General features: G+C 40.3%; 1 protein-coding gene across 7 annotated transcripts in view; it reads right to left on the bottom strand.

Moving 5' to 3' along the window:
* Positions 1–26,434, bottom strand: part of anks1a.S (ankyrin repeat and sterile alpha motif domain containing 1A S homeolog) — a 184,458-nt gene that overhangs the window by 142,555 nt on the left and 15,469 nt on the right. For 5 of the 7 annotated variants that reach the window (XM_018248197.2, XM_018248200.2, XM_018248196.2 and 2 more), the window contains 1 exon segment: positions 15,116–15,169. The exons of the other annotated variants lie outside the window; for them this stretch is intronic. In XM_018248197.2, coding sequence (XP_018103686.1) covers positions 15,116–15,169 — 54 coding nt within the window. 7 annotated transcript variants of the gene reach the window in all.

Genomic DNA, 26,434 nt, shown 5'->3' on the forward strand with positions numbered 1-26,434 from the left:
TGATAATTTGAATTTAGATAAAAAACGTGCCATTAAGAGAGATGGCTGAGTGGGAGGATGTGATTATCAAACCTTCGGATAAGGGAGGTAACATAGTGCTCTGGCCACGGGTTATGTACCTGACTGAAGCACTAAAACAGTTAAATGATACTTCATGCTATCGTAAACTCCCAGGTGACCCGACTAGTTGCTTCAGAACACAGTATAACAATCTCATCACTGATGGTTTACAGACAGGTTTAATTAATAAAACTGAATCTAAGGCACTATACAATAACATCTTGGTTACCCCCACATTTAACATGTTACCCAAAGTACACAAGAACCTGGCCAAACCTCAGGGTCAACCAATAGTGTCTGGCAATGGTAACCTTTGTGAACAAGCAAGTCATTATATTGACAGGAAACTACGTAGGTTCGTAACTACATTGCCCTTCTACATCAGGGATACCGGCAACCTCCTACTTAAACTCTCGAACATCTCAATAGACAGTGGCACATTACTAGAAAGTTGTGATGTAGAATCTCTCTACTCCTCTATTTCACAAAAACAAGGCTTACAGGCCATTTGCTTTTTTATGGAAAGTGATGGGATAGCCAATTTATTGACTTTATGGCTGACCTAAAAGATTTCTGCCTTAACCATATTTTTTTTCATATTTCATGAGAAATTCTATCTACAGATGCGAGGAGTAGCAATGGGGGCTGCATTTGCTCCCACATATGCCAACATTTTCATGGGTTGGTGGGAAGCTAATTGGGTTTTTAGTGATCGTATGTCCCAATACACACAACATGTAACACACTGGTTTCGATATATCGATGACCTGGTGTTTCTGTGGAAAGGAGATCGGGAATTACTGATTGAATTCATAGAACAGCTCAATCAGAACAATCTTAACATCAAACTGACGCACACCATTAGCAGTACCAGTATTGAGTTTTTAGACATCACAATTTCAATAAATGAGCAGGATACTATCTGTACTGATTTATTTAGGAAAGCGACAGCTACCAATTCGATTCTTCATTTTCACAGCCATCATACCATGGCTACAAAACGTGGCATCCCTGTGGGTGAATTCTTAAGTCTGCGCCGTATTTGCTCAGATCTCCAGACTTTCAATAAAAGAGCGTGTGAACTAACAGAAAGATTTATCGCAAGGGGTTATTCACGAAATGTGATCAATGATCTGCCCAAATTAGAAAATCGGCCAGTACTTACTGGTACTTCTGCATGTGGTAAATGCAAAGCATGCAAATATATGCATAACTGAAATACAGTAATAAGACAGATGTGGGAAAACTTGCAGAATAACACAGTTTTACGTGCAATACAGTTGTTTAACATATAAACATATGATACATTTGATTAACATATAAACATTGTTTATATGTTAATCTGCCCTTGTGACAAAATCTATATTGGGAAGACCAACCGGGCATTTAAGAAGAGACTACTAGAGCATGTCACAAGCATTGATAATGCCCCACATCTAGCTAAAGGTGGCCATACACGGGCCGATAAAAGCTGCCGACAGACCGTGTCGGCAGCTTATTGGCCGGTGTATGGGGGCCCCCGACGGGCTTCCCCGATCGAGATCTGGCCGAAAGTCGGCCAGATCTCGATCGGATGGGTTTAAAAACCCCGTCGGATCGCGGCCGCATCTGTTAGTTGATGCGGTCCCGCGATCCGACCGTCCGTTTGTGAATGCTAGGATCCGATCGTTGGGCCCTAGGGCCCACGATCGGATCTGCCCGATATTGCCCACCTCAAGGTGGGCATATCGGAGGGAGATCCGCTCGTTTGGCGACATCGCCAAACGAGCGGATCTATCCGTGTATGGCCACCTTAAGGCTAATAAACTGCCACCTGTCAGCCGCCACTTTTTGGAACATCATAACCATTCCAGTAGTGGCCTTAAAGCCATGGGGCTCTCTAAAATATCTCTGGGTATACGAGGGGGTGATCTTGAGAAAGCACTCCTTTTCAAAGAAAGTGAATGGGTTTTCACTATGAATGCACTCAACCCTATTGGTTTGAATGAACGTATAATTATGAATGTATTCATATGATTCACCTTCCCTGACTATGGGTATATTCCCATACATACCAGCTGGGGTACAATAGGCTATATTGGCTCAAATCCTTCATGATGAGAATGTGGTATATTCCCGTGATGTTAACGTGTTAGCATAATTATAATGACAGAATGTTAATGAGGAAACATAACTACAATCAAGATCTAAACAATATAATCCTGGCCACCACATGATTTTCAATGTATGGCGCCTCATTAGTCTTTTACTTTATGCAATTGTTTCAAATAATCCGCAAAATTGTGTCTATAATCCACTTGCCCTGAAACATGATGTATAAATGTGGCCACTCTAATACAATATTTAAGGTAGAGGGACTACGCTCTAAATACGATGCAGGATGCATAAATGTGGCCACTTTAATACAATATTTAGGGTAGAGGGATTCTGCTCCGTTTACCGCTGGCCCCGTCCCTTATGATGTGGCATGGATTCATTGGTGAATTCAAAACACAACTGTTGGATTCGTGTCTAAGTAGATGTGCACTGTCGGCAGATTTCCAGCCTTTGACAAAGTTCACATGCAGTGAACTAAACGACCGTTTCACTCTTTCATACTCTTTCACGATTTTAATTTCGTTAGGCAGGGCGTCGCAAGATACCTGAAACAAATAAGATAATTGTCACCACTGGGAGGTTGTTATGCTGTGGGTGAAGGGGTTGGTGTGGCTGTGGTGCTGGGGCCGGCTTCTTTTACATCCTATAACACAATTAATGTCCTTACCATCGAGTACATTTTTGCTCCTATTTAACGATCGGGAGGGTGTTCACTGCGGGAGAAGGGGTTGGCTTGGCAACAGTGGGTAAATGGAATCATAAGTTCATCGCCCCAGCAAGCTTAGCGCTGCACTTACCTCTTTCAGTACCTGGGAGGGTTTATACTGTGGGCAAAGGGGTTGGTTCGGAATGTTTGGGAAACGGAACCTACTTCTGCTACGGCCGCAATAAATCTAAGAGTCGCACCTAGACAGTGCCTCTTTCGGTCTAAACGCAGCAGTCTGCTACGATATTAATATTTTAGACGTTATATGCTGTGGCAATATCAAATTAAATGTATAAAATGCTATGCATGGTGGATTACCATTGTCTATGTATATAAGGATGATACCAGTACACAACAACACGCCACCATATTATTTTGTGGGATTGTTCAGCATATATATTGCCGCAGAGATTTGTTTTAAACCCACTATCCTGTGGCATCTCGCCTCCCTGTACCTAACGTATTTTTAATGGTGTTAATCTGGACTCTTTTCTCTCTCTTTCTTAATGATATTTATTAAAAGTTATGTTTTTACACATGTTGTGGGGTAGACACATGACTGTGTTTTTGGTCTAAGAGGGATGGTAAGGTGCACAGCAATAGGTCAATTATTTTTCTTTTCTATATTGGTTTAATTATTTGACCTTGCACACCATCGGTTGTTTTCTAATTGATGGGAGGTGCTCCCCAATACTCTTTACTTATTGATCTTTTGAAAATGGCCAGCTTAGATTCCAGTGAACTAAAAGCTAACTACAGTACTTCCTTATTTACATACATGAGTTTGCCTTTTTTAACCTTTTAAATGCCACAGATCGTAGAATCTACGTTCTGTGGCAAAGGTACTTGAAATGCCACAGAACGTAGATTCTACGTTCTGCAGCATTTCCTGGTTCAGGAGCGGAGGAGCGGCTGTTAGAGCCGCTCGCTCCGTTCCTGCTCGATCCCCTGCCCCTAGGCAACGAGCAGAGCAGGGGATCGAGTGGCCCCTGGGGCGCGATCGCCCAGGGGCCCAAAAACAGCAGCAGGCACGTGTTACTTACGTGTCCTGCTGCTGCAGCCTACACCGGATCGACGATCTCCGCCCCCACAGCCAGGAACCACGAGGCAGATGTCTTCCAGGGGCTCTTCCTGATCGCCTGCAACAGTCTCCAGCGACTTTTTCAGGTTAGTGCAACAATTACACACACAAACACACCAACACACACTTATTACAGTAATACACACTTAGATTCACACTTACACACACTTACACATACATTTTTGGGGATTGGGGGGGTCACTTACACTCACTGCACTTACACACACGTGCACACGCACACACGAGCACATAACATGTAATTTACCATTTGTACACACGCACACGCACATACATGGCATTGTGGTTTTTTTTTTTTCTTATCGCATCGTTTCTTTTTTTGGCTGAAAAAAATGTTTTATTGCCATTACGCATAGCGTATTCGCTAACCGTACTGTGCAATACCTTTTGTATGTTATTTCGGTGATTATATTGCAATTTTGGGTATTTTGGTGCATTTTTAGCCATTTTATTGAATTTTTAGCCATTTTATTGCATTTTCAGCTCTGCATATATTGTGTTCACTTTTTTCTAGCCGTATAACCTGTTTGGCCCATCTAAAATATTCAAAGTGTGATTCTGACGGCCGATAACACTAGTCTGGAAAAAAACATTGATTTTTGTGGTTTTATTGGATTTTTTGCATTTCACCCTTTACTGCCTTATTTTGTTTTGCCTTGTAAATTTTATCTACTATATATCCATTTGGGGGTCTCTGTGCGCCACATAGTTTGGTATATCTATGCATATTGGGCATCAAAGTGTTCAGTAGACCCCTGGCATTCATATTTAGGATGTTTTATGCTGATACGTTACGAAATGTGGGGCATATAATGGGGTAAAATTCAAGCTTTCTGACAATTTTCAGAAATTTGATAAAAACCGTTATGTTCAGCATTGCTTTGCAGTTTGGCAGTTTGCAGTAGAAACACATATTTACCCATATTGGATTCGTCAGAATGTGTACTTTCTGAAAATATATGGTTTTCTGGGGTCTCTGTACTGTTAGGTGGTCTAATGTCGCATATTACACACACCTGGTGCTCATATTGCAGCAGCCAGCGCGTCAGCCGTGAAAATGTATATACACTATTGTCATTTGGGGGTCTCTGTGCGCCACATAGTTTAGTATATCTATGCATATTGGGCATCAAAGTGTTCAGTAGACCCCTGGCGTTCATATTTAGGATGTTTTATGCTGATACGTTATGAAATGTGTGGCATATAATGGGGTAAAATTCAAGCTTTCTGACAATTTTCAGAAATTTGATAAAAACCGTTATGTTCAGCATTGCTTTGCAGTTTGGCAGTTTGCAGTAGAAACACTTATTTACCCATATTGGATTCGTCAGAATGTGTACTTTCTGAAAATATATGGTTTTCTGGGGTCTCTGTACTGTTAGGGGGGTCTAATGTTGCATAATACACACACCAGGTGCTTATATTGCAGCTGCCAGTGCGTCAGCCGTGAAAATGTATATACACTATTGTCATTTGGGGGTCTCTGTGCGCCACATAGTTTGGTATATCTATGCATACTGGGCATCAAAGTGTTCAGTAGACCCCTGGCGTTCATATTTAGGATGTTTTATGCTGATAAGTTACGAAATGTGGGGCATATAATGGGGTAAAATTCAAGCTTTGTGACGATTTTCAGAAATTTGATAAAAACCGTTACGTTCAGCATTGCTTTGCAGTTTGGCAGTTTGCAGTAGGAACACATATTTACCCATATTGGATTCGTCAGAATGTGTACTTTCTGAAAATATATGGTTTTCTGGGGTCTCTGTACTGTTAGGGGGGTCTAATGTCGCATATTACACACACCAGGTGCTCATATTGCAGCAGCCAGCGCGCGTCAGCCGTGAAAATGTATATACACTATTGTCATTTGGGGGTCTCTGTGCGCCACATAGTTTGGTTTATCTATGCATATTGGGCATCAAAGTGTTTAGTAGACCCCTGGCGTTCATATTTAGGATGTTTTATGCTGATAAGTTACGAAATGTGGGGCATATAATGGGGTAAAATTCAAGCTTTGTGACAATTTTCAGAAATTTGATAAAAACCGTTATGTTCAGCATTGCTTTGCAGTTTGGCAGTTTGCAGTAGAAACACTTATTTACCCATATTGGATTCGTCAGAATGTGTACTTTCTGAAAATATATGGTTTTCTGGGGTCTCTGTACTGTTAGGTGGTCTAATGTTGCATAATACACACACCGAGTGGTTATATTGCAGCAGCCAGCGCGTCAGCTGTGAAAATGTCTATACATATTGTCATTTGGGGGTCTCTGTGCGCCACATAGTTTGGTATATCTATGCATATTGGGCATCAAAGTGTTTAGTAGACCCCTATGTTTATATTTAGGATGCTTTATGCTGGTAATGATACATGGACAATACGATGCTGGAAAGTTGAAGCTTTGAGGCAATTTCCAGATATTTCACCAAAACCGCCAAATTTGGCAAAGCCTTGCGACTCAGTAGTTTGGAGCAGAAAGGCATGGGTACCCATTTTAGATTCCGTAGAATGTGTACTTTCCAAAAATATATGGGTTTGGGGGGTAAACATATATTTCTGTGTTTTTACCCCGCAAAAATGCAGTCAATGTGTTGATTTTCATTAGCTGAAGTTACCCACGGGACTGTTTGTATGCGCTAACTTCATTTTGGGGCCTCTAAATGCCAGATACTTTGGTAAACTTATGAACAATGACCACCAAAATGTTCAGAGGAACCCTGGCAATCATATTTAGGGTGCTTTTTCTTAGTACGTAATGACACATGGGTGATATGGTGCTGGGAAGTTGAAGCTTTGAGGCAATTTTCAGATATTTCACCAAAACCGACAACTTTGGGAAAGCCTTGCGACTCAGTAGTTTGGAGCAGAAAGGCATGGGTACCCATTTTAGATTCAGTAGAATGTGTACTTTCCAAAAATATATGGGTTTGGGGGGTAAACATATATTTCTGTGTTTTTACCCCACAAAAATGCAGTCAATGTGTTGATTTTTCATTAGATGAAGTTACCCACGGGACTGTTTGTATGCGCTAACTTCATTTTGGGGCCTCTAAATGCCAGATACTTTGGTAAACTTATGAACAATGGCCACCAAAATGTTCAGAGGAACCCTGGCAATCATATTTAGGGTGCTTTTTCTTAGTACGTAATGACACATGGGTGATATGGTGCTGGGAAGTTGAAGCTTTGAGGCAATTTTCAGATATTTCACCAAAACCGACAACTTTGGGAAAGCCTTGCGACTCAGTAGTTTGGAGCAGAAAGGCATGGGTACCCATTTTAGATTCAGTAGAATGTGTACTTTCCAAAAATATATGGGTTTGGGGGGTAAACATATATTTCTGTGTTTTTACCCCACAAAAATGCAGTCAATGTGTTGATTTTTCATTAGATGAAGTTACCCACAGGACTATTTGTATGCGCTAACTTCATTTTGAGGCCTCTAAATGCCAGATACTTTGGTAAACCTATGAACAATGGCCACCAAATTGTTTGGAGGAACCCTGGCAATCATATTTAGGGTGCTTTTTCTTAGTACGTAATGATACATGGGCGATATGGTGCTGGGAAGTTGAAGGTTTGAGGCAATTTTCAGATATTTCACCAAAACCGACAATTTTGGGAAAGCCTTGCGACTCAGTAGTTTGGAGCAGAAAGGCATGGGTACCCATTTTAGATTCAGTAGAATGTGTACTTTCCAAAAATATATGGGTTTGGGGGGTAAACATATATTTCTGTGTTTTTACCCCACAAAAAATGCAGTCAATGTGTTGATTTCTCAGTAGCTGAAGTAAAGTCCTGATCAATTTGGATGTGCTAACTTCATATTGGTGTCTCTAAATGCCAGATACTTTGGTAAACCTATGCATAATGGGTATCAAACTGTTCAGTGGACCCCTGGCAATCATATTTCAGGTGCTTTTTCTTGGTACCTAATATAGTTTGGGATATGCGGAGCAGCAAAATAAAACCTTTGAAATGATTTTTCAGAATTTTGAAATTTTTTTTGAAAAACCGCTATTTTCAGACAAGCTTTTATGTTTGGTAGTTGGGAGTAGAGAGACATAGTTACCCATTTTGTAATCGGCAGAATGTGTACTTTTCAAAAATGTATGGTTTTCTGGGGTAAACCTACGGTTTCAGGATTTTTTGCCTTGGAATCTAAAGCATGCCGTTTTCTGCCTTAGTGCTTTCAAAATTCGGTAATATACTGCCGGGAGTTTTTGCTGTACAGAAATCCTAAATCTCCCTAAAACTATACATATCTGGTATTGGCACGTTCGAGAGACATAAGGCTTTCCAAATCAGTTGGATTTTCATCCCTAAAATGAAATATTTTTCTGGTATAAATTGATATACGATGAAAAATGGTAATTTTTCATTTTTTTTTGGTATTTAGCACTATAAATTTTTTTGCACAGGTGGAAATACATGAAAACTCAGGCAGATTTAGAAAGCTCAGTTTCTACCGAAAAAAACAATGTATAGTTTTCCTAGGTAAACTATAGGTTTCCCCTCAGAAAATGCCCCTAAAGTGAGAGAGCACAAAATGTTTCAAAAACGGCTGGCATTTCGCGTAACCAAAATGTGAAATTCTGCTGGCACTTAAAGGGTTAACCCTGATCAGTGAACAGGAAAGCAAATGAATTTCTTGTCACCACTGACAAACAAAAAAGTGCATAAATATGGTTCATAATTGGCTGATGATGAAGGGCCTATATTGCTCAGGAACTTTCTCTTGGGTGCTGCCGAGTGTTTTTAAATGGAAACCAGTAACAGACAAAGAACACTTTTACCACCATAGTTTATTAATAACATACCTCCCAACTGTCCCATTTTTAGATTGGCAGTCCCTCTTTTGTACTGGAAAGTCACGTTTTTCTCTACACTGAACAACCAGAAAAAGAAACAAAGTTTTTGGCAGAGAGCCCAGAACAGCTACAGCAGCAGATACTTTTGCAACAATTTTGAGATAAGCAAATAAGTAATTGTAACAATATAAGATAACAGGTCCCTTGGGAAAAGTTAGACTCAAAGCTTAATTCACCTTCATTAGAAAAACTGGAATAACTGGAAAAAAAACCCACACATATGCTACGCGCGCCGTCTTTTGTTCCTCTTTTTATTTCCAAAATGTTGGGAGGTATGCAATACTTTTTCTTGTGGCTTGCACTGAACGGTAGACGGCACACTATTTTTATTAAAGTAGATCTCATGACCCATGAGTCCAAGTGTAAAACAAAAGCTGGCTCTCGCACACCCAATGTAAGATGCGAAGTCTGGTGCTCAGTGGTAGAGGTTCAGCCACCTCACAATTGAATCAATAAAGAAGAAATCCACGGCACACAGGCTGCTGCAAGCAAGGAACCCCTTGCACGTTTAATGCAGAAGTGAGCAACGTTTCTCACTTCCGCATTAAATGTGCAAGGGGTTCCTTGCTTGCAGCAGCCTGTGTGCCGTGGATTTCTTCTTTATCGGTTCCATGAGTCCAGGTGGCAAGAGTAGATCATAGGGTGGCAAAGTCTGGGCAACCCTGATCTAACTGAACTAAGAAGCTTTATAACTATAATCAACTAAAAACATTTCTTCATGTAGGAGTTTCAGTCTCTCTGAAGGATTTGTTAGATTTTGTTGTGCTGGAGTCAGTTACTTGAATTAGTTCTAATACATCTGCTAGGAAAGGGAGCCCCAAGATGTATTAGACATACCTGTTAATGAAAATCTGACCCCGACTCCTGCATGAATGAAACCCATTGTTGAGAGGGGAGTAGTGGAAAGGAACTTGACTGTTTCAGAAATAGTACAACATTTTTATAAAATATATAAAAATAAAATAATAAAATATAACCAAATACAGTATATGATCATGTATATATTTTTATATAGTCTCGCTCGTCTTCCTATAGAATTCTCCACCTGTGCTTTATGACCCTCGGCCACAATGAGTAAATCTCTCTCGGATTTGAATAAATACTTATTTAAATTGAGCCCTGCCCCGTAGTTCCCCCTGGGCCTGACATGAACCATTCAAATTCACTCAGGATATTAACCAGTTTTATTTAAGGTATACATTAACATAGAGTATTATAATACAAAGTATTAAATAATATCTCATACGTCCTGAAAGCTTGTGAGGATGTGGAGAAACAATTAGCAATAGAGCATGCTACAATTTAACCACTTCTACCATGGTCCTGATCCCCTGACATCCAATAATCAACCTTATTTTAGCATAATAGTACCTCTCAGTCCATCTTAAGTGAAACCACTTCTAAAATCAGCACAATAGCCAAATAAGTACATCTGCTGTGCTAGCACCGTGTCCAGAAAGGTATCTGTGCAATGGGTATGTTTTAGAGACTATATGAGTCTTTCTTAGCCCTGCACTAAGAATACTTGTGACAGACAACAGATGTATTCCTTGTTCTGTGTAAACATTCTAAGACCCTAGAAAATAGGATGATCTGTAACCTTGAGCTTCTGCTATAACAAAGCAGTTCTGTACCAGTGTATTGTTCTATAATCTTTGTTCTTTGATAATAACCAACCAACCAATTACTTAAATCTAAAACCATGTTATCTACAGCTTATATAAATCATTTTTGTGCAGTTCCTCTTTAAAGGACATGTCAACCCCCACATCAAGAATTTATTCAGTTAAAAGCCTAATTACATTCTTCACATACCGAGTATTCCAGTCCATCAGTGACCTGGATACACGCCTATCAATTCTATCCACCAATCAAAAAAATAGCACTGGTGGTTGCTATACCGACTTCAGACTTGTAAGCTTGAACTCTCTGCTCCCCCTGCTCCTAGCAAATATTTCTTCTGCTGACTGCAGCGAGGGAGAGAGCAGAGAATTTAACTATTTCACTGCCTTTTACAACCAGGATAACCATGTAAGTGCAGCATTGCACAATACAACCAGGAAGCGTGCGACCCAGAAAAAATGGCCGCCGGGTAAATGCTTGCATCGATCGAGAAAGAACGCAGTGGTGCAGGGAGCAGGAGGGGAATTTCGAGGCGAAAGTAATGCGGTTCGGGTGGGGTTAAGGTAACCTATACAGGCATGCCAATACTGAAAAAAAGGTTGACATGTCCTTTAAGGGCCAATCGATAAACTGTTAAAAATACATAAATCTGACTTGTACACACACAAACACACATATATATATATATATATATATATATATATATATATATATATATATATATATATATATATATATATATATATATATATATTTATATATATTGGTAGAATGCCCAAGGAAAAGTGTAAAAAGGTGCGTTTTACCTTTGATTTCTCCCCAATAGAAGATGAAAGCTGCAAGGGAGATGTTACTAATCAGAGCATAGTCTCCCTGTTTAATGGTTATTGCTATCTGGCCCTGGATGCTATAGTGATCTGGAAAGAACAGGCAATCCATTCCAGTGGTCCAGTTCGCATTTTGGAGCTCACCTTCCACAGGAAGGCTATTCTGTGGAAAGGGTATTTAAACTTAATTGGACATTTAGAGAGAGTCTCTGAGCAGGGCACAGCAGGTAGGAGACCTGACTGTGGTAGGGACTCCCAGTGGAGCTGGAGGTGCAGCCTGCTACTGGAAGAAGCAGAGGGAGCCCGTGGCTGTGACTAAGAGTCAGATTTTGTTGTCTGTGTGGGAAATTGAGGAAAAGCCAGGAGGCTGAGAAATTCCCTCAAAAACTGTGAGTACAGGGGTGACCCCAACCTTTGTTTTGACTGGTAGTCCACCAAGGGGCCCAGTATAGTGAGGGAACACTTCATATGAAGGTAGCGCCCAGTGGGCAAGGATTTATTTTATGGTTTGTTATATGGTTTGTGAATGAATTACTGTTTTACTGTTTGGGAAAATAAACCAATGTTTCTTTGAAGAGCCTGTGTGTCCACGGGGCTACCAGCACTCACAACAAAGTTAGTAAGTATGCCTGGTTGCAGAAACAACATTTCCACAATACCTCCAAAAGAATCCTCACTCTCAGGACTTATAGATGAATAAAATTGGTCTTTATTTACAGAACCTCAGTCTGAAGTTTCGGCCCTACCCAAGGCCTTTCTCAAAGTACTGAAACATAGCAAGTATGCCTTAAATCTGCATTTCTGGCGGGAAACAGCAGTGTCATAATGACATATAATTATGCTAAACACCATTAACCCCCTTTTTTTTTTTTCATATATATATATATATCCTGGAAAGAGACGAGTACTCACAGGTCTTAAGATGCAAAAATTATTTATTTTCAATAAATTTCACAGATTTTTTGCATCTTAAGACCTGTGAGTGCTCGCCTCTTTCCATGATATCTTACTTACTGAAATCCTGTTTAAAACAATCTAACTCATTTTCTAAGCATGCTGTCTTTGCACAGTCATAGTAGAGTCCAGTTATTATGTGTTATGTAAATACGTGCAAAGTGAGAAAATCAGAGCTCTTCACGAAGTATCTATGTTAGGAGTAACTGACTGGACTTCTGTAAACTGGCATTCCACTTAAAGAGAACCTGCCACTCAAAAGCTGTATGATAAATGTATTTTGCAAATTGAACATGAAAACCAACTATTTTTCTTTTAATTTTAGTTCTGCCTAAATATTCGGAAGGGTTTTTTTTATAGTGAGAGCTGTGAAGATGTGGAATTCTCTCCCTGAATCAGTTGTACAGGCTGATACAATAGATAGCTTTATGAAGGGGTTGGGTGGCTTTTTAGAAAGTGAGGGAATACAGGGTTATGGAAGATAGCTCATAGTACAAGTTGAACCAGGGACTAGTCCAATTGCCATTTTGGAGTCAGGAAGGAATTTTCCCCCCTCTGAGGTAAATTGGAGAGGCTTCAGATGGGGTTTTTTTTTGCCTTCCTCTGGATGAGGGGTCATCAACCTTTACTATCAAAAGAACCATTTTGCCCCCTTTTCCACTAAAGGAAAATAGTCTGGAGCCGCAAAACATAACACAGCTTATAAACTTTTAAAAGTTTTAACTTTTTTTTAATTTTAACTGTTACAACATCAGAATACAACAAACAGAAGTGCAGTGTGTATGTGTAGGCCTACTTTGAAATAAATTAAACATTGACTAGCCCTATTTAATGCTAGTGTTCTCATCTGTTTAATGGACTTCTGTTTCTGAAGCTCCATGCTCATCTTCCTTCTCCTGTCTTGAGTGTGTGACCGCGGTAAGGACCATGATGAATCATCTTGCTGCGGCTTGTCTTGCTTGTCACGTCTATACAGCCCTGGCACCTGCTGGCAGCTTCCTGAGTGTGCGACCGCCGTAACCTAACCGTTAGCTTACCGCAGTCGCACACTCAAGAATCCAAGCCGCCAGCAGGTGCGAGGACTGTATAGACAATGTGCCAGGCAAAGCCGAAACAAGCAGGATGAAGAGCCATGGGTTGCCTACCTGTGCTCTGGATCAACTGGCAGGGTAAAAAAAAGTTAAAAGGTTGAACTTGATGGGTGTGTGTCTTTTTTTCAACCTAACTTACTATGTTATTAAAACATCTGTACCGGTCAATCATATATGTCTTCTCTAGCTCTATGATTGATACACAGCAATTACTTTCACTACTCAAATGTCCCTCCCTCTTTACCATGTAAACTTTTGTAATCGTGATGCCTGTACATGGGCATTTCAGAAAAAGGCACATGTCTACAGGTTTTATGTATTCCCAAGGAATGAACGAAATACAATTTGCTCAACAACTTTGTAGTCTGTAGTGTCCTAAATGCTACTCAGGTGTGCTATTTGGACTTCTGGTGAGAGGTTTCAGGATATTATACACCCGTTGCCCATAAATGTGCCAGGATTGAGGCACGAATTATGTAGAAAAGTATTACAAAAAATGTTCTGACATAGTCCAACAAAACATCAAAAATGGTAAAGTATAAACTCTCATTAGTGCCTTGTTTCCTTTTCTGGTTTTGCTATCTTTTTGTTTGTGTGTGTAGTTAATGTCTGAACCAGCTTTTGCTGTTTTTCTAGTGTTGTATACATGACCCTATGTCTGAACCAGCTTTTGCTGTTTTTCTAGTGTTGTATACATGACCCTTTGTTCCACCATTTCTCTAGTGTGGGGCTTGTTAACGTTTGTGAGGTCTAGGTAGGATTTCTAACTTTGTTGCAGAAACATGGAACAAATGTCTGTTTTCTTTGTAATGAAATAGTACAGAATAAATATTGATAAAAAATCCTCCATGACACACTATGGTCAGTTTTATCAGGAACCAAATAACCTGGTTATGTTATTTGACTGTAGAAAGAAACCCAGACAAGCAGAGTTTTCTAATTTAGAGGTATGCAAGAATGGAAATAATAATGTTCGGGATATGGCCAAATCCCTGCCTTTTTCCCAGGGTTAAGATTCGGTTGAAGCTTTAGTCTTAAGCCGGGCCAGAATAAAAAAAAAACACTAAAGTGATGTTAAAATACTGAAAATCTGAAGACAACTGTTGTCTTCCTCATGATGTAAATTGGTTTTAGTCTTTCATATTTATATATGACAATTCAGATACAGATTGACATTTGGCAAAGTCTTTTCTGCAAAACTGCAATTTTGTGGCACCCCCCTATAGCTAAAGAGAGGGACTGACCCCAGGGCAACTTTGTACCTTAAATGGTGGCCTGAACAAAACAATTTGAATAACTTATGGATGGCATGGTATATAGGAAATATATTCACAAAAACAATATGCTTCAAGCAATCACAAAATACTTAGTTGGAGATGTTATTAGTTTTGAACAGGAATGACAGCACACAAATCCAAGTACAGGTATGGGACCTGTTATCCAGAGTGCTCGGGTCCTGGGGTATTCTGTATAATGGATCTTTCTGTAATTTGGATCTTCCTACACCTTATGTCTACTAGAAAATCATTCCAATAAAGATGAATTATATCTTAGTTTGGATCAAGTACAAGGTACCGTTTTATTATTACAGAGAAAAAGGAATATATCGATAAAATGGAGTATATGGGAGATGGCCTTTCTGTAATTTCTGGATAAAGGCTTTCGGGAAAACTAATCCCATACCTGTATAAAGTATTGAGTATAATTAGTAGTACTGCAGAGTCTAGAAGAAGTGTTATCATCCACAGGAGGCAAGCAAAAACACATAAGGGAGCGTACACACCTTGGCATTCACATAAGGATGGAAGGGGCCATACTTTTTCACCTCTGGGACATTCTACAAAAGGATGGGAAAAAAAATAAAACACTAAAATAAAATGGTGACAATGTGAAAACATGACATTAATTTAACAGATGTGGCCCACTGCATAACAAAATAGCAAAATAAAAGTATGGAAAACTCTCAAATTGTTACAAAAAATATTTAAAGGGGACATATAGCATACATTTTCACAATGCTTTAAACCATTTCAAATAATGTAAAATAGAAGAGTGTTTTTATTTCAATACCTTTTGCATCAAAAAACGCCTGTATTAGCTTGAAAACTGTTCTCAGCCCTCCCCCTTTGAAACTTCCTGTCTCAGACTCTTCAGTATCTGAACTGCAGCCGACCGCTGTTTCTGTATAAGCTATAGAGCAACAGCCAATGAGGGAGGAGTGGGCGTGTCTGTGATGTCTCTCTCAGTCCTTCCCTGCAGACTTCTGTTAACCCTTGCTGCTGGTTTTCCCTTCCCTGCTCCTTTCTCTCCCTCTGTCCTATTTATGTAACCCCATCTCTGCCCTGTTTGTTTTCCTCCCCCTCCCTTCACTGCTTGTTCCTTTCTCTTGCCCTGCAATAATTGTGGAAAAGAAAGAAAAGCAAATTTCTGTATAAATAATACATAATCTGCTGCTAAAAGTATTTTATTCTTTTCTGGGGGCAATGAGCAGTATGAGCAGTTAGTGTAAGTACCATAGTCATTTTCTACCCAGTATTATGTTGTATACAACCAGCAATCAACGTCTTTTTGGGGTTTCCTTTGTAACTCCCTGCATCTGTTATTATATGTTATACAATTCCATCAGCTGCATTTATTCCCTTGCAACTCCCTGCACCTCCCTATAAATTGTTCCATAACAGCTGCACTTCCCCTTGCAACTCCCTGCACCTCCCTATAAATTGTTCCATAACATCTTCATTTCCCCTTGCAACTCCCTGCACCTCCCTATAAATTGTTCCATAACAGCTGCACTTCCCCTTGCAACTCCATGCACCTCCCTATAAATTGATACACAACAGCTGCATTTCCCCTTGCAACTCCCTGCACCTGATCATAAATTGTTACACAACAGCTGCATTTCCCTTGCAACTCCCTGCACCTGATCATAAACTGTTCCACAACAGCTGTATTTCCTCTTATAACACCCTGCACCTGATCATAAACTGCTCCACAACAGCTGTATTTCCTCTTATAACACCCTGCACCTGATCATAAACTGCTCCACAAGAGCTGCATTTTACCTTGCAACTCCATGCACCTGGTCATAAATTGTTCCAGAACAGCTGCATTTTACCTTCCAACTCCCTGCACCTGGTCATAAATTGTTCCAGAACAGCTGCATTCCCCTTGCAACTCCCTGCACCTGGTCATAGATTGTTCCAAAACAGCTGCATTTAACCTTGCAACTCCCTGCACCTGGTCATAAATTGTTCCTAAACAGCTGCATTTTACCTTGCAACTCCCTGCACCTGGTAATAGATTGTTCCTAAACAGCTGCATTTTACCTTGCAACTCCCTGCACCTGGTCATAAATTGTTCCTAAACAGCTGCATTTCCCCTTGCAACTCCCTGCACCTGATCATAAATTGTTCCAGAATAGCTGCATTTCCCCTTGCAACTCCCTGCACCTGATCATAAATTGTTCCAGAATAGCTGCATTTCCCCTTGCAACTCCCTGCACCTGGTCATAAATTGTTCCAGAATAGCTGCATTTCCCCTTGCAACTCCCTGCACCTGGTCATAAATTGTTCCAGAACAGCTGCATTTACTCCCTTGCAACTCCCTGCACCTGATCATATATGAATATGAAGGAAAACAAAGCTACAGCTGCTGTTCTGCAATATCATAACAGTGAATACTAATGGACACTGTTTGTATAAGTTTTATAATGTAATAGAGGCAGGGAGTTGCACAGTGTATAACAATATATTATGGACTATAGATTATGTCCCGGGACATGTGTGACTGATGCCTATTTGCTGTGGAACACAGGACAATACTGTTGTACTTTAAATAAAAGAAAATACTATTATATTACTATTGCAGTTTGTATTAACCTTCACATATATTGATTAATGTTGAGCATTTCAGGGATGCTGTTATAAGTGAATGATCAGGCAGCAGCATAAGACAGTTATGTGCAGGCTGGAAACACAGGACAGAGGGTGGGAGGGGAGGGGTTTGGCTGCTAAAGCTCAGGAGTTCAGCCTGTCAGTGCTGTGACCACTTCCTGTGAGAGAATGAACAGACACTCCCACTCTTCATTTCAGCCTAGCTTCTGACCTGAGAGGTTCTCTCTGCAGCTCTGATATAATGACAGTTCTAGGAGGTAAAATGCTTTCAAAACGTTTTTCTTTCTGCATCATTACATGTTTTGAGGAAGGATGTGCAATATATCTGAATATGAAGGTTATATGAAATGTCCCCTTTAATATATACAAACTTGTTTTCAATTTAAAAAAAAGGGGGGGAGGCACACAAGGATACCCTATCCCCTTTAATATTATAGAGAACCCCTACCCAACACTCGTACTATTGTATGCTTAAAACCATTCTTATACATGTAATCGGTAGAGACTCCATTGTTGCCATGTATATGATCGGGGAAAACTTTCACAAATTCAAATAAACTTGGTAATGCTAAAGTTAAAAGTTCCCATACAGTAAGGCCCATAAGTCTTTGGACAGAGACAACTTTTTCTAATTTTGGTTCTGTACATTACCACAATGAATTTTAAATGAAACAACTCAGATGCAGTTGAAGCAGCGCCGGGGCAGCCTGGCTGGTAGTATCGGCGCAAGTGCAATGGTGCGCAAGTGCAATGGTGCGCACACATTCACTCATGCGCGAAAAAAACGTGCATGCATGCACGAATGTTCAAAAAGTCCCCACATGCCCCACAGAGCAGGGACTGGGGACCGGACTAGGGGGTAGCAGAGGCAGAGAAGGTAAGTGCCTGGCGCCCCCAAAGCTTTGCGCCCTAGGCACATGCCTACTCTTCCTACCCCTAGTTCCAGCCCTGGCTTTAATAAAAAAATAGAAATTGGATATCATGTTTAATTTGAAAAGGACTTCTATTATACAGATTTTTGTGTCTGGGTGATTGGTCCACTTAAAGAGAAGATCTTTGGGAGAGTAAGCACCAACCACTGTTTCGGAAGCATTCACTTCAAGCATAAATGGAAGAATATATTGAGAATGACACAGAACTGACTGGAGCAAAGTAATGGTTAAAGGTTTTTTTATTAAGGTTTCCAAGCAGTCTGAGCTTGATTTGTTCATGAGAACCTAGAATATGCCATACAGTTTTGGTCTCCATCACTCAAACCGGACAATACTGTATTAGAGAGGGTACAGAGAACAACTAAGCTGGAAAAAGGTATGGAAATCTTAGCTATGCAGAAAGACTGGTCAAATTGGAGATGTTCACACCGGAGAAGAGGCATTTAAATGTGATACGATAACTATGTATAAATATATAAGGGGATCATATAATAATCTCTCTAATGCTTTATTTACCAGTCGGTCTTTCCAGCTGCCACGGTCAACCATTCCATTTAGAAGAAAATAGGTTCTACCTAAATATTCGGAAGGGGTTTTTTAAAGTGAGAGCTGTGAAGATATCGAATTCTCTTCCTGAATCAGCTGTACTGGCAGGTACATTAGATAGCTTTAAGAAGGGGTTGGATGGCTTTTTGGTAACTGAGGGAATACAGGGTTATGGAAGATAGCTTATGGTACAAGTTGATCCAGGGACTGGTCCGATTGCCATTTTGGAGTCATGAAGGCATTTTTTCCCCCTCTGAGGCGAATTGGAGAGGCTTCAGATAGGGCTTTTTGCCTTCATCTGGATCAACTGGCAGTTAGGCAGGTTAAAAAAAGTTAAAAGGTTGAACTTGATGGACATGTGTCTTTTTTTCAACCTAACTCACTATGTTACTATGTAGAACCTTTGATGAATGAATAAGCCATCCTTAAGCTGGCCATAGACGCAAAGATCTGATCATACGAATCGAGGATTCGTACGATTTTCGAACCGCGTGTGGAGAGTCCCGACATTTTTTGTCCGGCGGACAAAAAGGTAGAACGCTTTTGGCACCTACAGAAAAAAAAACAGAATTTGCTAGGCACAGGGGGTGTGGCTTTGGGTGGGATTGGGGGCGGAGCTTTGGGCAGGATGGGGGTGGGGCTTTGGGCGGGGTTAAGGCCAGTATTTTTTTCCAGAAAAGGTGGCAACCCTACATGTGCCCCACGGACCGTCTCTGGCGACTAGAACTAGACTAGAACAATTTTGTTTTTATAAATGTTTGACTACATATGTTCTAGCGCCCGTTAATTTAACGGGCTTAATGTCTAGTCAAGAATAAAAGGCTAGATTGGACTTTTAAAAAAAAAAAACAGCACAGTTCTGTAAAAACATTCTTTGGACAGATGAAACCAAGATCAACCTCTACCAGAATGATGGCAAGAAAAAAAGTATGCAGAAGGCGTGGCAAAGCTCATGATCCAAAGCATACCATATCTCTATAAAACATGGCAGAGGCAGTGTGATGGCTTGGGCGTGCATGGCTGCCAGTGGCACTGGGACACTAGTGTTTATAGCGGATGTGACACAGGACAAAAGCAGCCGAATGAATTCTGAGGTGTTCAGAGACATACGGTCTGCTCAAATCCAGCTAAATGCTGTCAAATTGATTGGGAGGTGATTTCATAATGACCCAAAACATACAGCCAAAGCAACCCAGGAGTTTATTAAAGCAAAGAAGTGGAATATTCTTGAATGGCCAAGTCAGTCACCTGATCTGAACCCAATTGAGCATGCATTTCACTTGTTGAAAACTAAACTTCGGACAGAAAGGCCCACAAACAAACAACAACTGAAAGCCACTGCAGTAAAGGCCCGGCAGAGCATTAAAAAGGAGGAACCCCAGAATCTGATGCATGTTCATTAGTTCAAGACTGCAGGCTGTCATTGACAGTAAAGGGTTTTCAACCAAGTATTAGAAATTAACATTTTTTCATTTGTCTAATTACTTTTGAGCCATTGAAATGAAGTGATTGCATAAAAATGTGAGGAACTAAAGCCTTTTTTTAACACAATCTTTTTGTTCAACCTACTGAATTAAAGGGGAGGTTCGCCTTCAAACAACTAGTTGTTTTCAGACAGATCACCAGAAATAAAGACTTTTTCTTTTCTATTTTCTATGTGCGACCATTTTTCTAATATTGAAGTGTGAAGTGTCATTTTTCACCTTCTGAAGCAGCTGGGGGGGTTGCGAATGTAAACATTGATACATTTCTTATCTCTGTCCCTGCTGAGCAGAATTCCTGAGTTTCATTACATGCAGCTGTTAGAATTGATACAATAGTTACTAATACTCCAGAGATGCTGCTGAGAAATTTATCAACTAAATGTTGCAAATTTTTTAACAGTTTAGAGCCTGCACCTGAATTACTGATCTGCCAGACTCAGCCAGAGACACGAATATTCAACTTTAAACTTAGTTTCTGAAAAACGGTAAAAAAGAAGTCTATTTCTGGGGAACAATTTAAGAACAACTAAATAGTTCAACTGCATCTGAGTTGTTTAATTTAAAATTCATTGTGGTAATGTAGAGAACCAAAATCATAAAAACGGCTCTTTAGAATTCAAAATTAGATAAAATAGATGTATTTATCTACAGGGATTTAATGTTTCCTGCATTTTATGTTTTTTTACAGGCCTGCAAGTTTTAATGCATTTCTATGGGTGCTTTTCACAGGTTTTACGTTTCTAGCCATTTGCTGTTTTACTTAGTTACTTACGTCTCGGCACTCTCTCCAGCTCATTTATATCCCTCTTAAATGATAATTCAACAATCACACCCTACCCTTGGTAGACCCCCTCCCCAGCCTATCTGCCTCCCGGCAAATGCCCCTAATTTTTTTTACTCAACCCTCCGTGCAGATTCTGGCCTTGGAGTTCATGGCAGCCATCTTTTTTCTTGTCTTTTCCTGAAGTTTCGGCACATGTGCAGTTGTAGTAAATTTCCGGGCCCAAACAACTGCGCATGCGCCGAAAGTAACCAAAATTTCTGTAATTTTTTTCGAAAATTTCCGTGACTTTTGGCACATGCGCAGTTGTTCGGGACCGCAAACTTACTCCAACTGTGCAAAAACTCAGTCAAGACACGAAGATTACCAGAGAAGAAGATGGCTGCCGTGAACTCCGATGCCAGAATCTGCACGGAGGGGTGAGTAAAAAATTAGGGGCGGGTTTTTTTTTATTACAGGTTGAATTCTCCTTTAAGGACTTGAGCCAAAACTACACTGCATACTCCAGGTGAGGCCTCACCAGGGACTTATAAAGAGGCATAATTATGTTTTCATCCCTTGAGTTAATGCCCATTTTTGTTCTGTGTTTAACCCTGTGAAAAGCATTTTCCACTTAATATGTTGAAGAGGTGCCCTTATATTGTCAAAATTTGCATGTCTGAAATTTAGTGTTTTAGTTACTCCCTTATAGAATTGCTTCTGCAACAGAATCTCAAAGGAGACCATGTTATGATCACTATTCCCTAAATGCTCACCCACACAAATGCTAGAGATGAGTTCAGTATTATTAATTTTATAAGGTCCAAAAAAAAAGAGTTATTCCTAGTAGGTTCTTGAAAAGTTGTAATTCAGCATATTTAGAAACTTACTAGCTTTTTCTTGGCAACCCCATTACCCCAGTCAATGTCTTGATAATTGAAGTCACCCATAGCAACAACTTGAACCAGCTGTGAAGCCGCTTCTATGTGCAAGAGTAGCTGGGCTTCATACTAGTCACTTATACAAGGTGGTTTATAGCATACACCAATGATAATTTTCTTTGTAACCTTTTGCCCAGTCAAAATCTCTACTGTGCCACTAGTGCCAGCAATAGTTATTTCTTTAGTGCATGGCTTTAAATGAGGCTTTTCATACAAACAAACTCCTCCACCCTTTTTAATACCTCTCTCCCTCCTAAAAAGCTGTAACCATTTAAATTCACAGTCCAGTCATGTTTCATCCCACCAGGTCTCAGTGATACCAATTATATCATAATTTTTAGAGCATGCAATTCATTCTAGGTCTCCTATTTTACCTGACAAACTCTGTGCATTTGCCAGCATACAGTGCAGTTTACTACATTTACTTTTGAAACTTGCATTACTTAGTGGGTTCTGGGGGGTATTTATTCGTGGAATTGGCCCATTGCCATCCTGCTATGGGTTCTGGGGGGTATTTATACATGGAATAATTTCCCCTTTGCCATTCTGCTATGGGTTCTGGTGAGTATTTATACATGGAATAATTGCCCCTTTACCATCCTGCTATGGGTTCTGGGGGGGGTATTTATACGTGGAATTGCCATTCTGGTATGAATTCTGGGGGTATTTAGAAGTAGCCATTCCGCTATGATTTCTTGGGGTATTTATACATGGAATTTCTAATGTGCCATCTTGTTTTCTGGGCCGGGGGTATACAGAAAATACAGAGTTAAAGATCTTAGTACAAAGTTAATCCAGAAAGTGGTCCAATTGCATCTTAGAGTCAGGAAGACATTTTTTGAAGCAAAGTGGAGAAGCTTTAGAAGGGGTTGTTCTCCTTCCTTTGTATCAGCTAGAAGTTAGACAGGTTTTACTTAGGCCAAAAGGCCAGACTTGTCTTTTTTCAAACTAAATTAGTATGTTAATATATAATTATTATGTTGATGCAGTGGGATTGGATCATTTGTACAACAGCCCATTATAATATAACATTAGTGCAGCTCCATTCTGCTCTATCGGGTGCTCAGCCACCAGTGTTCACACTGTAATCAGACTTGCAAAAAAATGGAAAGGCGGCACTCCGGTTAAAAAAAAAAAAGGGTGGTTTATTGCAACCCGACGCGTTTCGGGAGCAACTTCCTTAATCATAGCCTATGATTAAGGGAGTTGCTCCTGAAAGCGTCAGATGATGTAGGTCAGTGACCTGTTGCAATAAACCACCCTTTTCTTTTTAACCGGAGTGCAGTGTTTCCATTTTTTTGCAAGTAATGTACTTTAGGTTACAGAATCTTTTTCCCCCTTTTTCCCCATGCAGCATTCACAGCTCTCAGTTAAAATTGTACATGTTGTTAATATCCCCTCTTCCTGCAGTGCAAGATTTTGCCCCCCCCCCATGCTATGGTTTGATTTTCCTGAAAATTCAGTGGAAGCACATGGAAAAGTGGGTGGTGGCCAAAAGGGGCATGGCCACAAAAATTGCAGCGGTGCACATAGCTGCTTCTTTCCCCCCCCCCCCCGCCTCAACCATCTTCTGCTGCCTATGAACTGCCCTGTGTTAGTTAGAAACCCATTAAGTGACAAGGATTTTTTTTTGAATGGTTTATTTTGTCTCTTTTGCTGCAAGTGAAAATAAACTGCAGAAAAGAGACTACACTCTAATGAGTTGTGATTGTTTTGTGGGCTGTTTAACGGCAGAAAACTGATCCCAGCTACCTAATCCCTTACAATATATGTATGTATGTATGTATGTATGTATGTATGTATGTATGTATGTATGTATGTATAACTTTATTTGTAAGGTGCTGTTAAGAAGCTGCAGCGCTGTAGAGAGCATAAAAGTATAAAATATATAAAAGTATATATGGGGAGACAAATCACATAATAAATATATACAGAATCATAGGACAAAGAGTTTAAGTGCTATGTGGTAAGAAAAATAGTGGGAAGGAGGTCCCTGCCCAACAGAGCTTACAGTCTAAGTGGATGGGATGCTAACATACAGATACGAATTGGAGATGAAAAAGTGCACAAGGTAAGGCAGTCAGTAGGGACAGGACTAGGCTAATGTTCTAGTGCCCCAGAAGGTAGGGTCTTAGTTTTTTCTTGAAGAGATTAAGAGAGGATTCCTTACGGAGGAATTTAGGGATGGAATTCCAGAGGTAAGGAGCAGCGAGATAGAAGGGTTTGAGACGAGAGGTGGCAGTGGATGTGGCTGGTGTGAAGAGAAGGTGGCTATGAGAAGAGCGGAGAAGACGACCAGGAACTTATAGTGAGACCAGAAAAGAAATGTACTGAGGAGCAGGGGAGTGAAGGGCTTTGAATGTTAGTAGAAGGGTTTTATATGTTATCCTTTGCTTAACAGGCAGCCACGCTAAGGATTTTAGTTGGGGTTGAGCAGGTTCCCTTTTAGGAGAGAGCAGAAGGATCCTGGTAGCAGAGTTTAAGACTGATTGGAGGGGAGAGAGATGGGAGTCAGGAAGACCAGTTAGGGCAAGACCACACAAAACATTTTGGGGAGATTTGGTCGCCTGACGACTAATTGCCTCGTCTTTGTGGCGACCAATCTCCCCAAACGCCTTCCCTCACTCTGCACCGGCTAAAATGAAAAATCGCCGGCGCTAATCACATGCGGCGGTTCGTTTTCCGAAGCCGTCCAAAGTTGCCTCACAAGGAACCTTGGAAAAAAAATCGCCACGTGTGATTAGCACCAGCGATTTTTTATTTTAGCCGTAGATGAAGTAGCAAGTTGAATATCGAAAACAAGCGTCGTGGGTTGGATTTATTGTTATTTATGAGTGTATTGTAGTGCTGTTGTTTAACCTGGAATAGGGCATTACCAAAGCAGGCCATGAGAAATTTATAGTGGAGGAAGTCAGCTTTTGTATGGGATTTCCTCCACATGCGCTCTGTCACTCGCGTACAGGACCGTAGAAATCTTGTCTGGTCGTTCATCCAGGGATGGGAATTGCAGGCTAAACTGCGTTGTGGCTGCAGAGGGGCATGAGTATTGATAGCAGCAGGCAGAACAGAGTTGTAGGTATTTACCGGTGAATCAGGATCAGAGGAAGTAGTGATGGAGGAGAAGCTAGAACTGAGAAAGTCAGATAGAGCAGTTGGGAACCAGAATTTTTGGTTGAGAGTTAGCAGAGGGGGGAGTGTGCAAGATAGAAAAAGAGATAAGATGGTGATCTGAGAGAGGAAAAGGATCAATGTTAAATGTAGAGAGTTTTAAGTTTTTTGTGAAGACCAGATCTAGGCAGTGACCATCCTTATGGGTAGGTGTATAAGTCCACTGCTGGAGATCAAAGGAGGTGGTTAAATGGAGAAAACATGATGGCCAGGACTGGGAGGGGTTATCAATGGGACAACTGAAGTCACCCAGTATAATATATATATATATATATATATATATATATATATATATATATATATATATATATATATATATATATATATATATATATATATATATATATATATATATATATATATATATATATATATATATATATATATATATATATATATATATATATATATATATATATATATATATATATATATATACCATCAATCCACTCAGTCAGGCTTGCTGTGCCCCCCCACCCAGATAAGGAACAGATTGTCTATATAGCGTCTGTAGAACCAAATTTCATCTCTGTCCATAGTGATGGACAGACGCTATATAGACGATCTGTTCCTTATCTGGGTGGGGGACAAAGCAAGCCTGACTGAGTGGATTGATGGTCTTAATAAACTACCCTCTCCAGTTAGATTAGATTTAGATTTAAAGCCATTTCTGACAAACTACCAGTTGATTTTCTTGACCTAAGAATCTAGGAATGGCGGTCGTTTAGAAACCACTTTATTTAGGAAACCCACTGACCGAAATACCATTCTTCATGCTAACAGCTGTCATCCCCGTGGTACTAGAAGGGGGGTCCCGTACTCCCAATTTCTGATAGTAGTCCGCAATAACTCTAACCCTGAACTGTGTAAAGTGCAATTGCAGGAGATGTTTGAGCGCTTCCTACAGAGAGGATACAAGAAAAGCATCTTGGAGACTACACTACTGAAAGTCAGTCAGATGACACAAGATGACGTGCTGTACAAGGAATCTGCGACAAACAAAGGGAACAAGCATCTCACATTTACCACCACATACTTTCCTGGCGCTGAGACAGTCACCAGAACATTGAAGGACAACTGGGAGGTGATCAGGAGAGACCCTGCCTTGCCATTTAAAGATTATCAACAGCCGACCATTGGTTACCGAAGGGGGCAGAGCTTACGGGACATATTAGTACGCTCAGTACTACCTCCACTGGATAATTTGCAAAAGAACTGCAGGGGTTGCTACAGATGCCCTAACTGATTGTTTTTGCTGATAGTTCTGCTTTTTTAAGTAATTGTTACTTGAAGTTCCTAAACCTGACTGTTTTGCCTACCTGATTGTCCCTTCTTAACCTGTCAGAGTTTCTAATTTTAATGGACTCCTGCTGCACAA

The sequence above is a fragment of the Xenopus laevis genome, chromosome 2S, assembly GCF_017654675.1.
Source record: "Xenopus laevis strain J_2021 chromosome 2S, Xenopus_laevis_v10.1, whole genome shotgun sequence".
NCBI lineage: Eukaryota > Metazoa > Chordata > Amphibia > Anura > Pipidae > Xenopus > Xenopus laevis.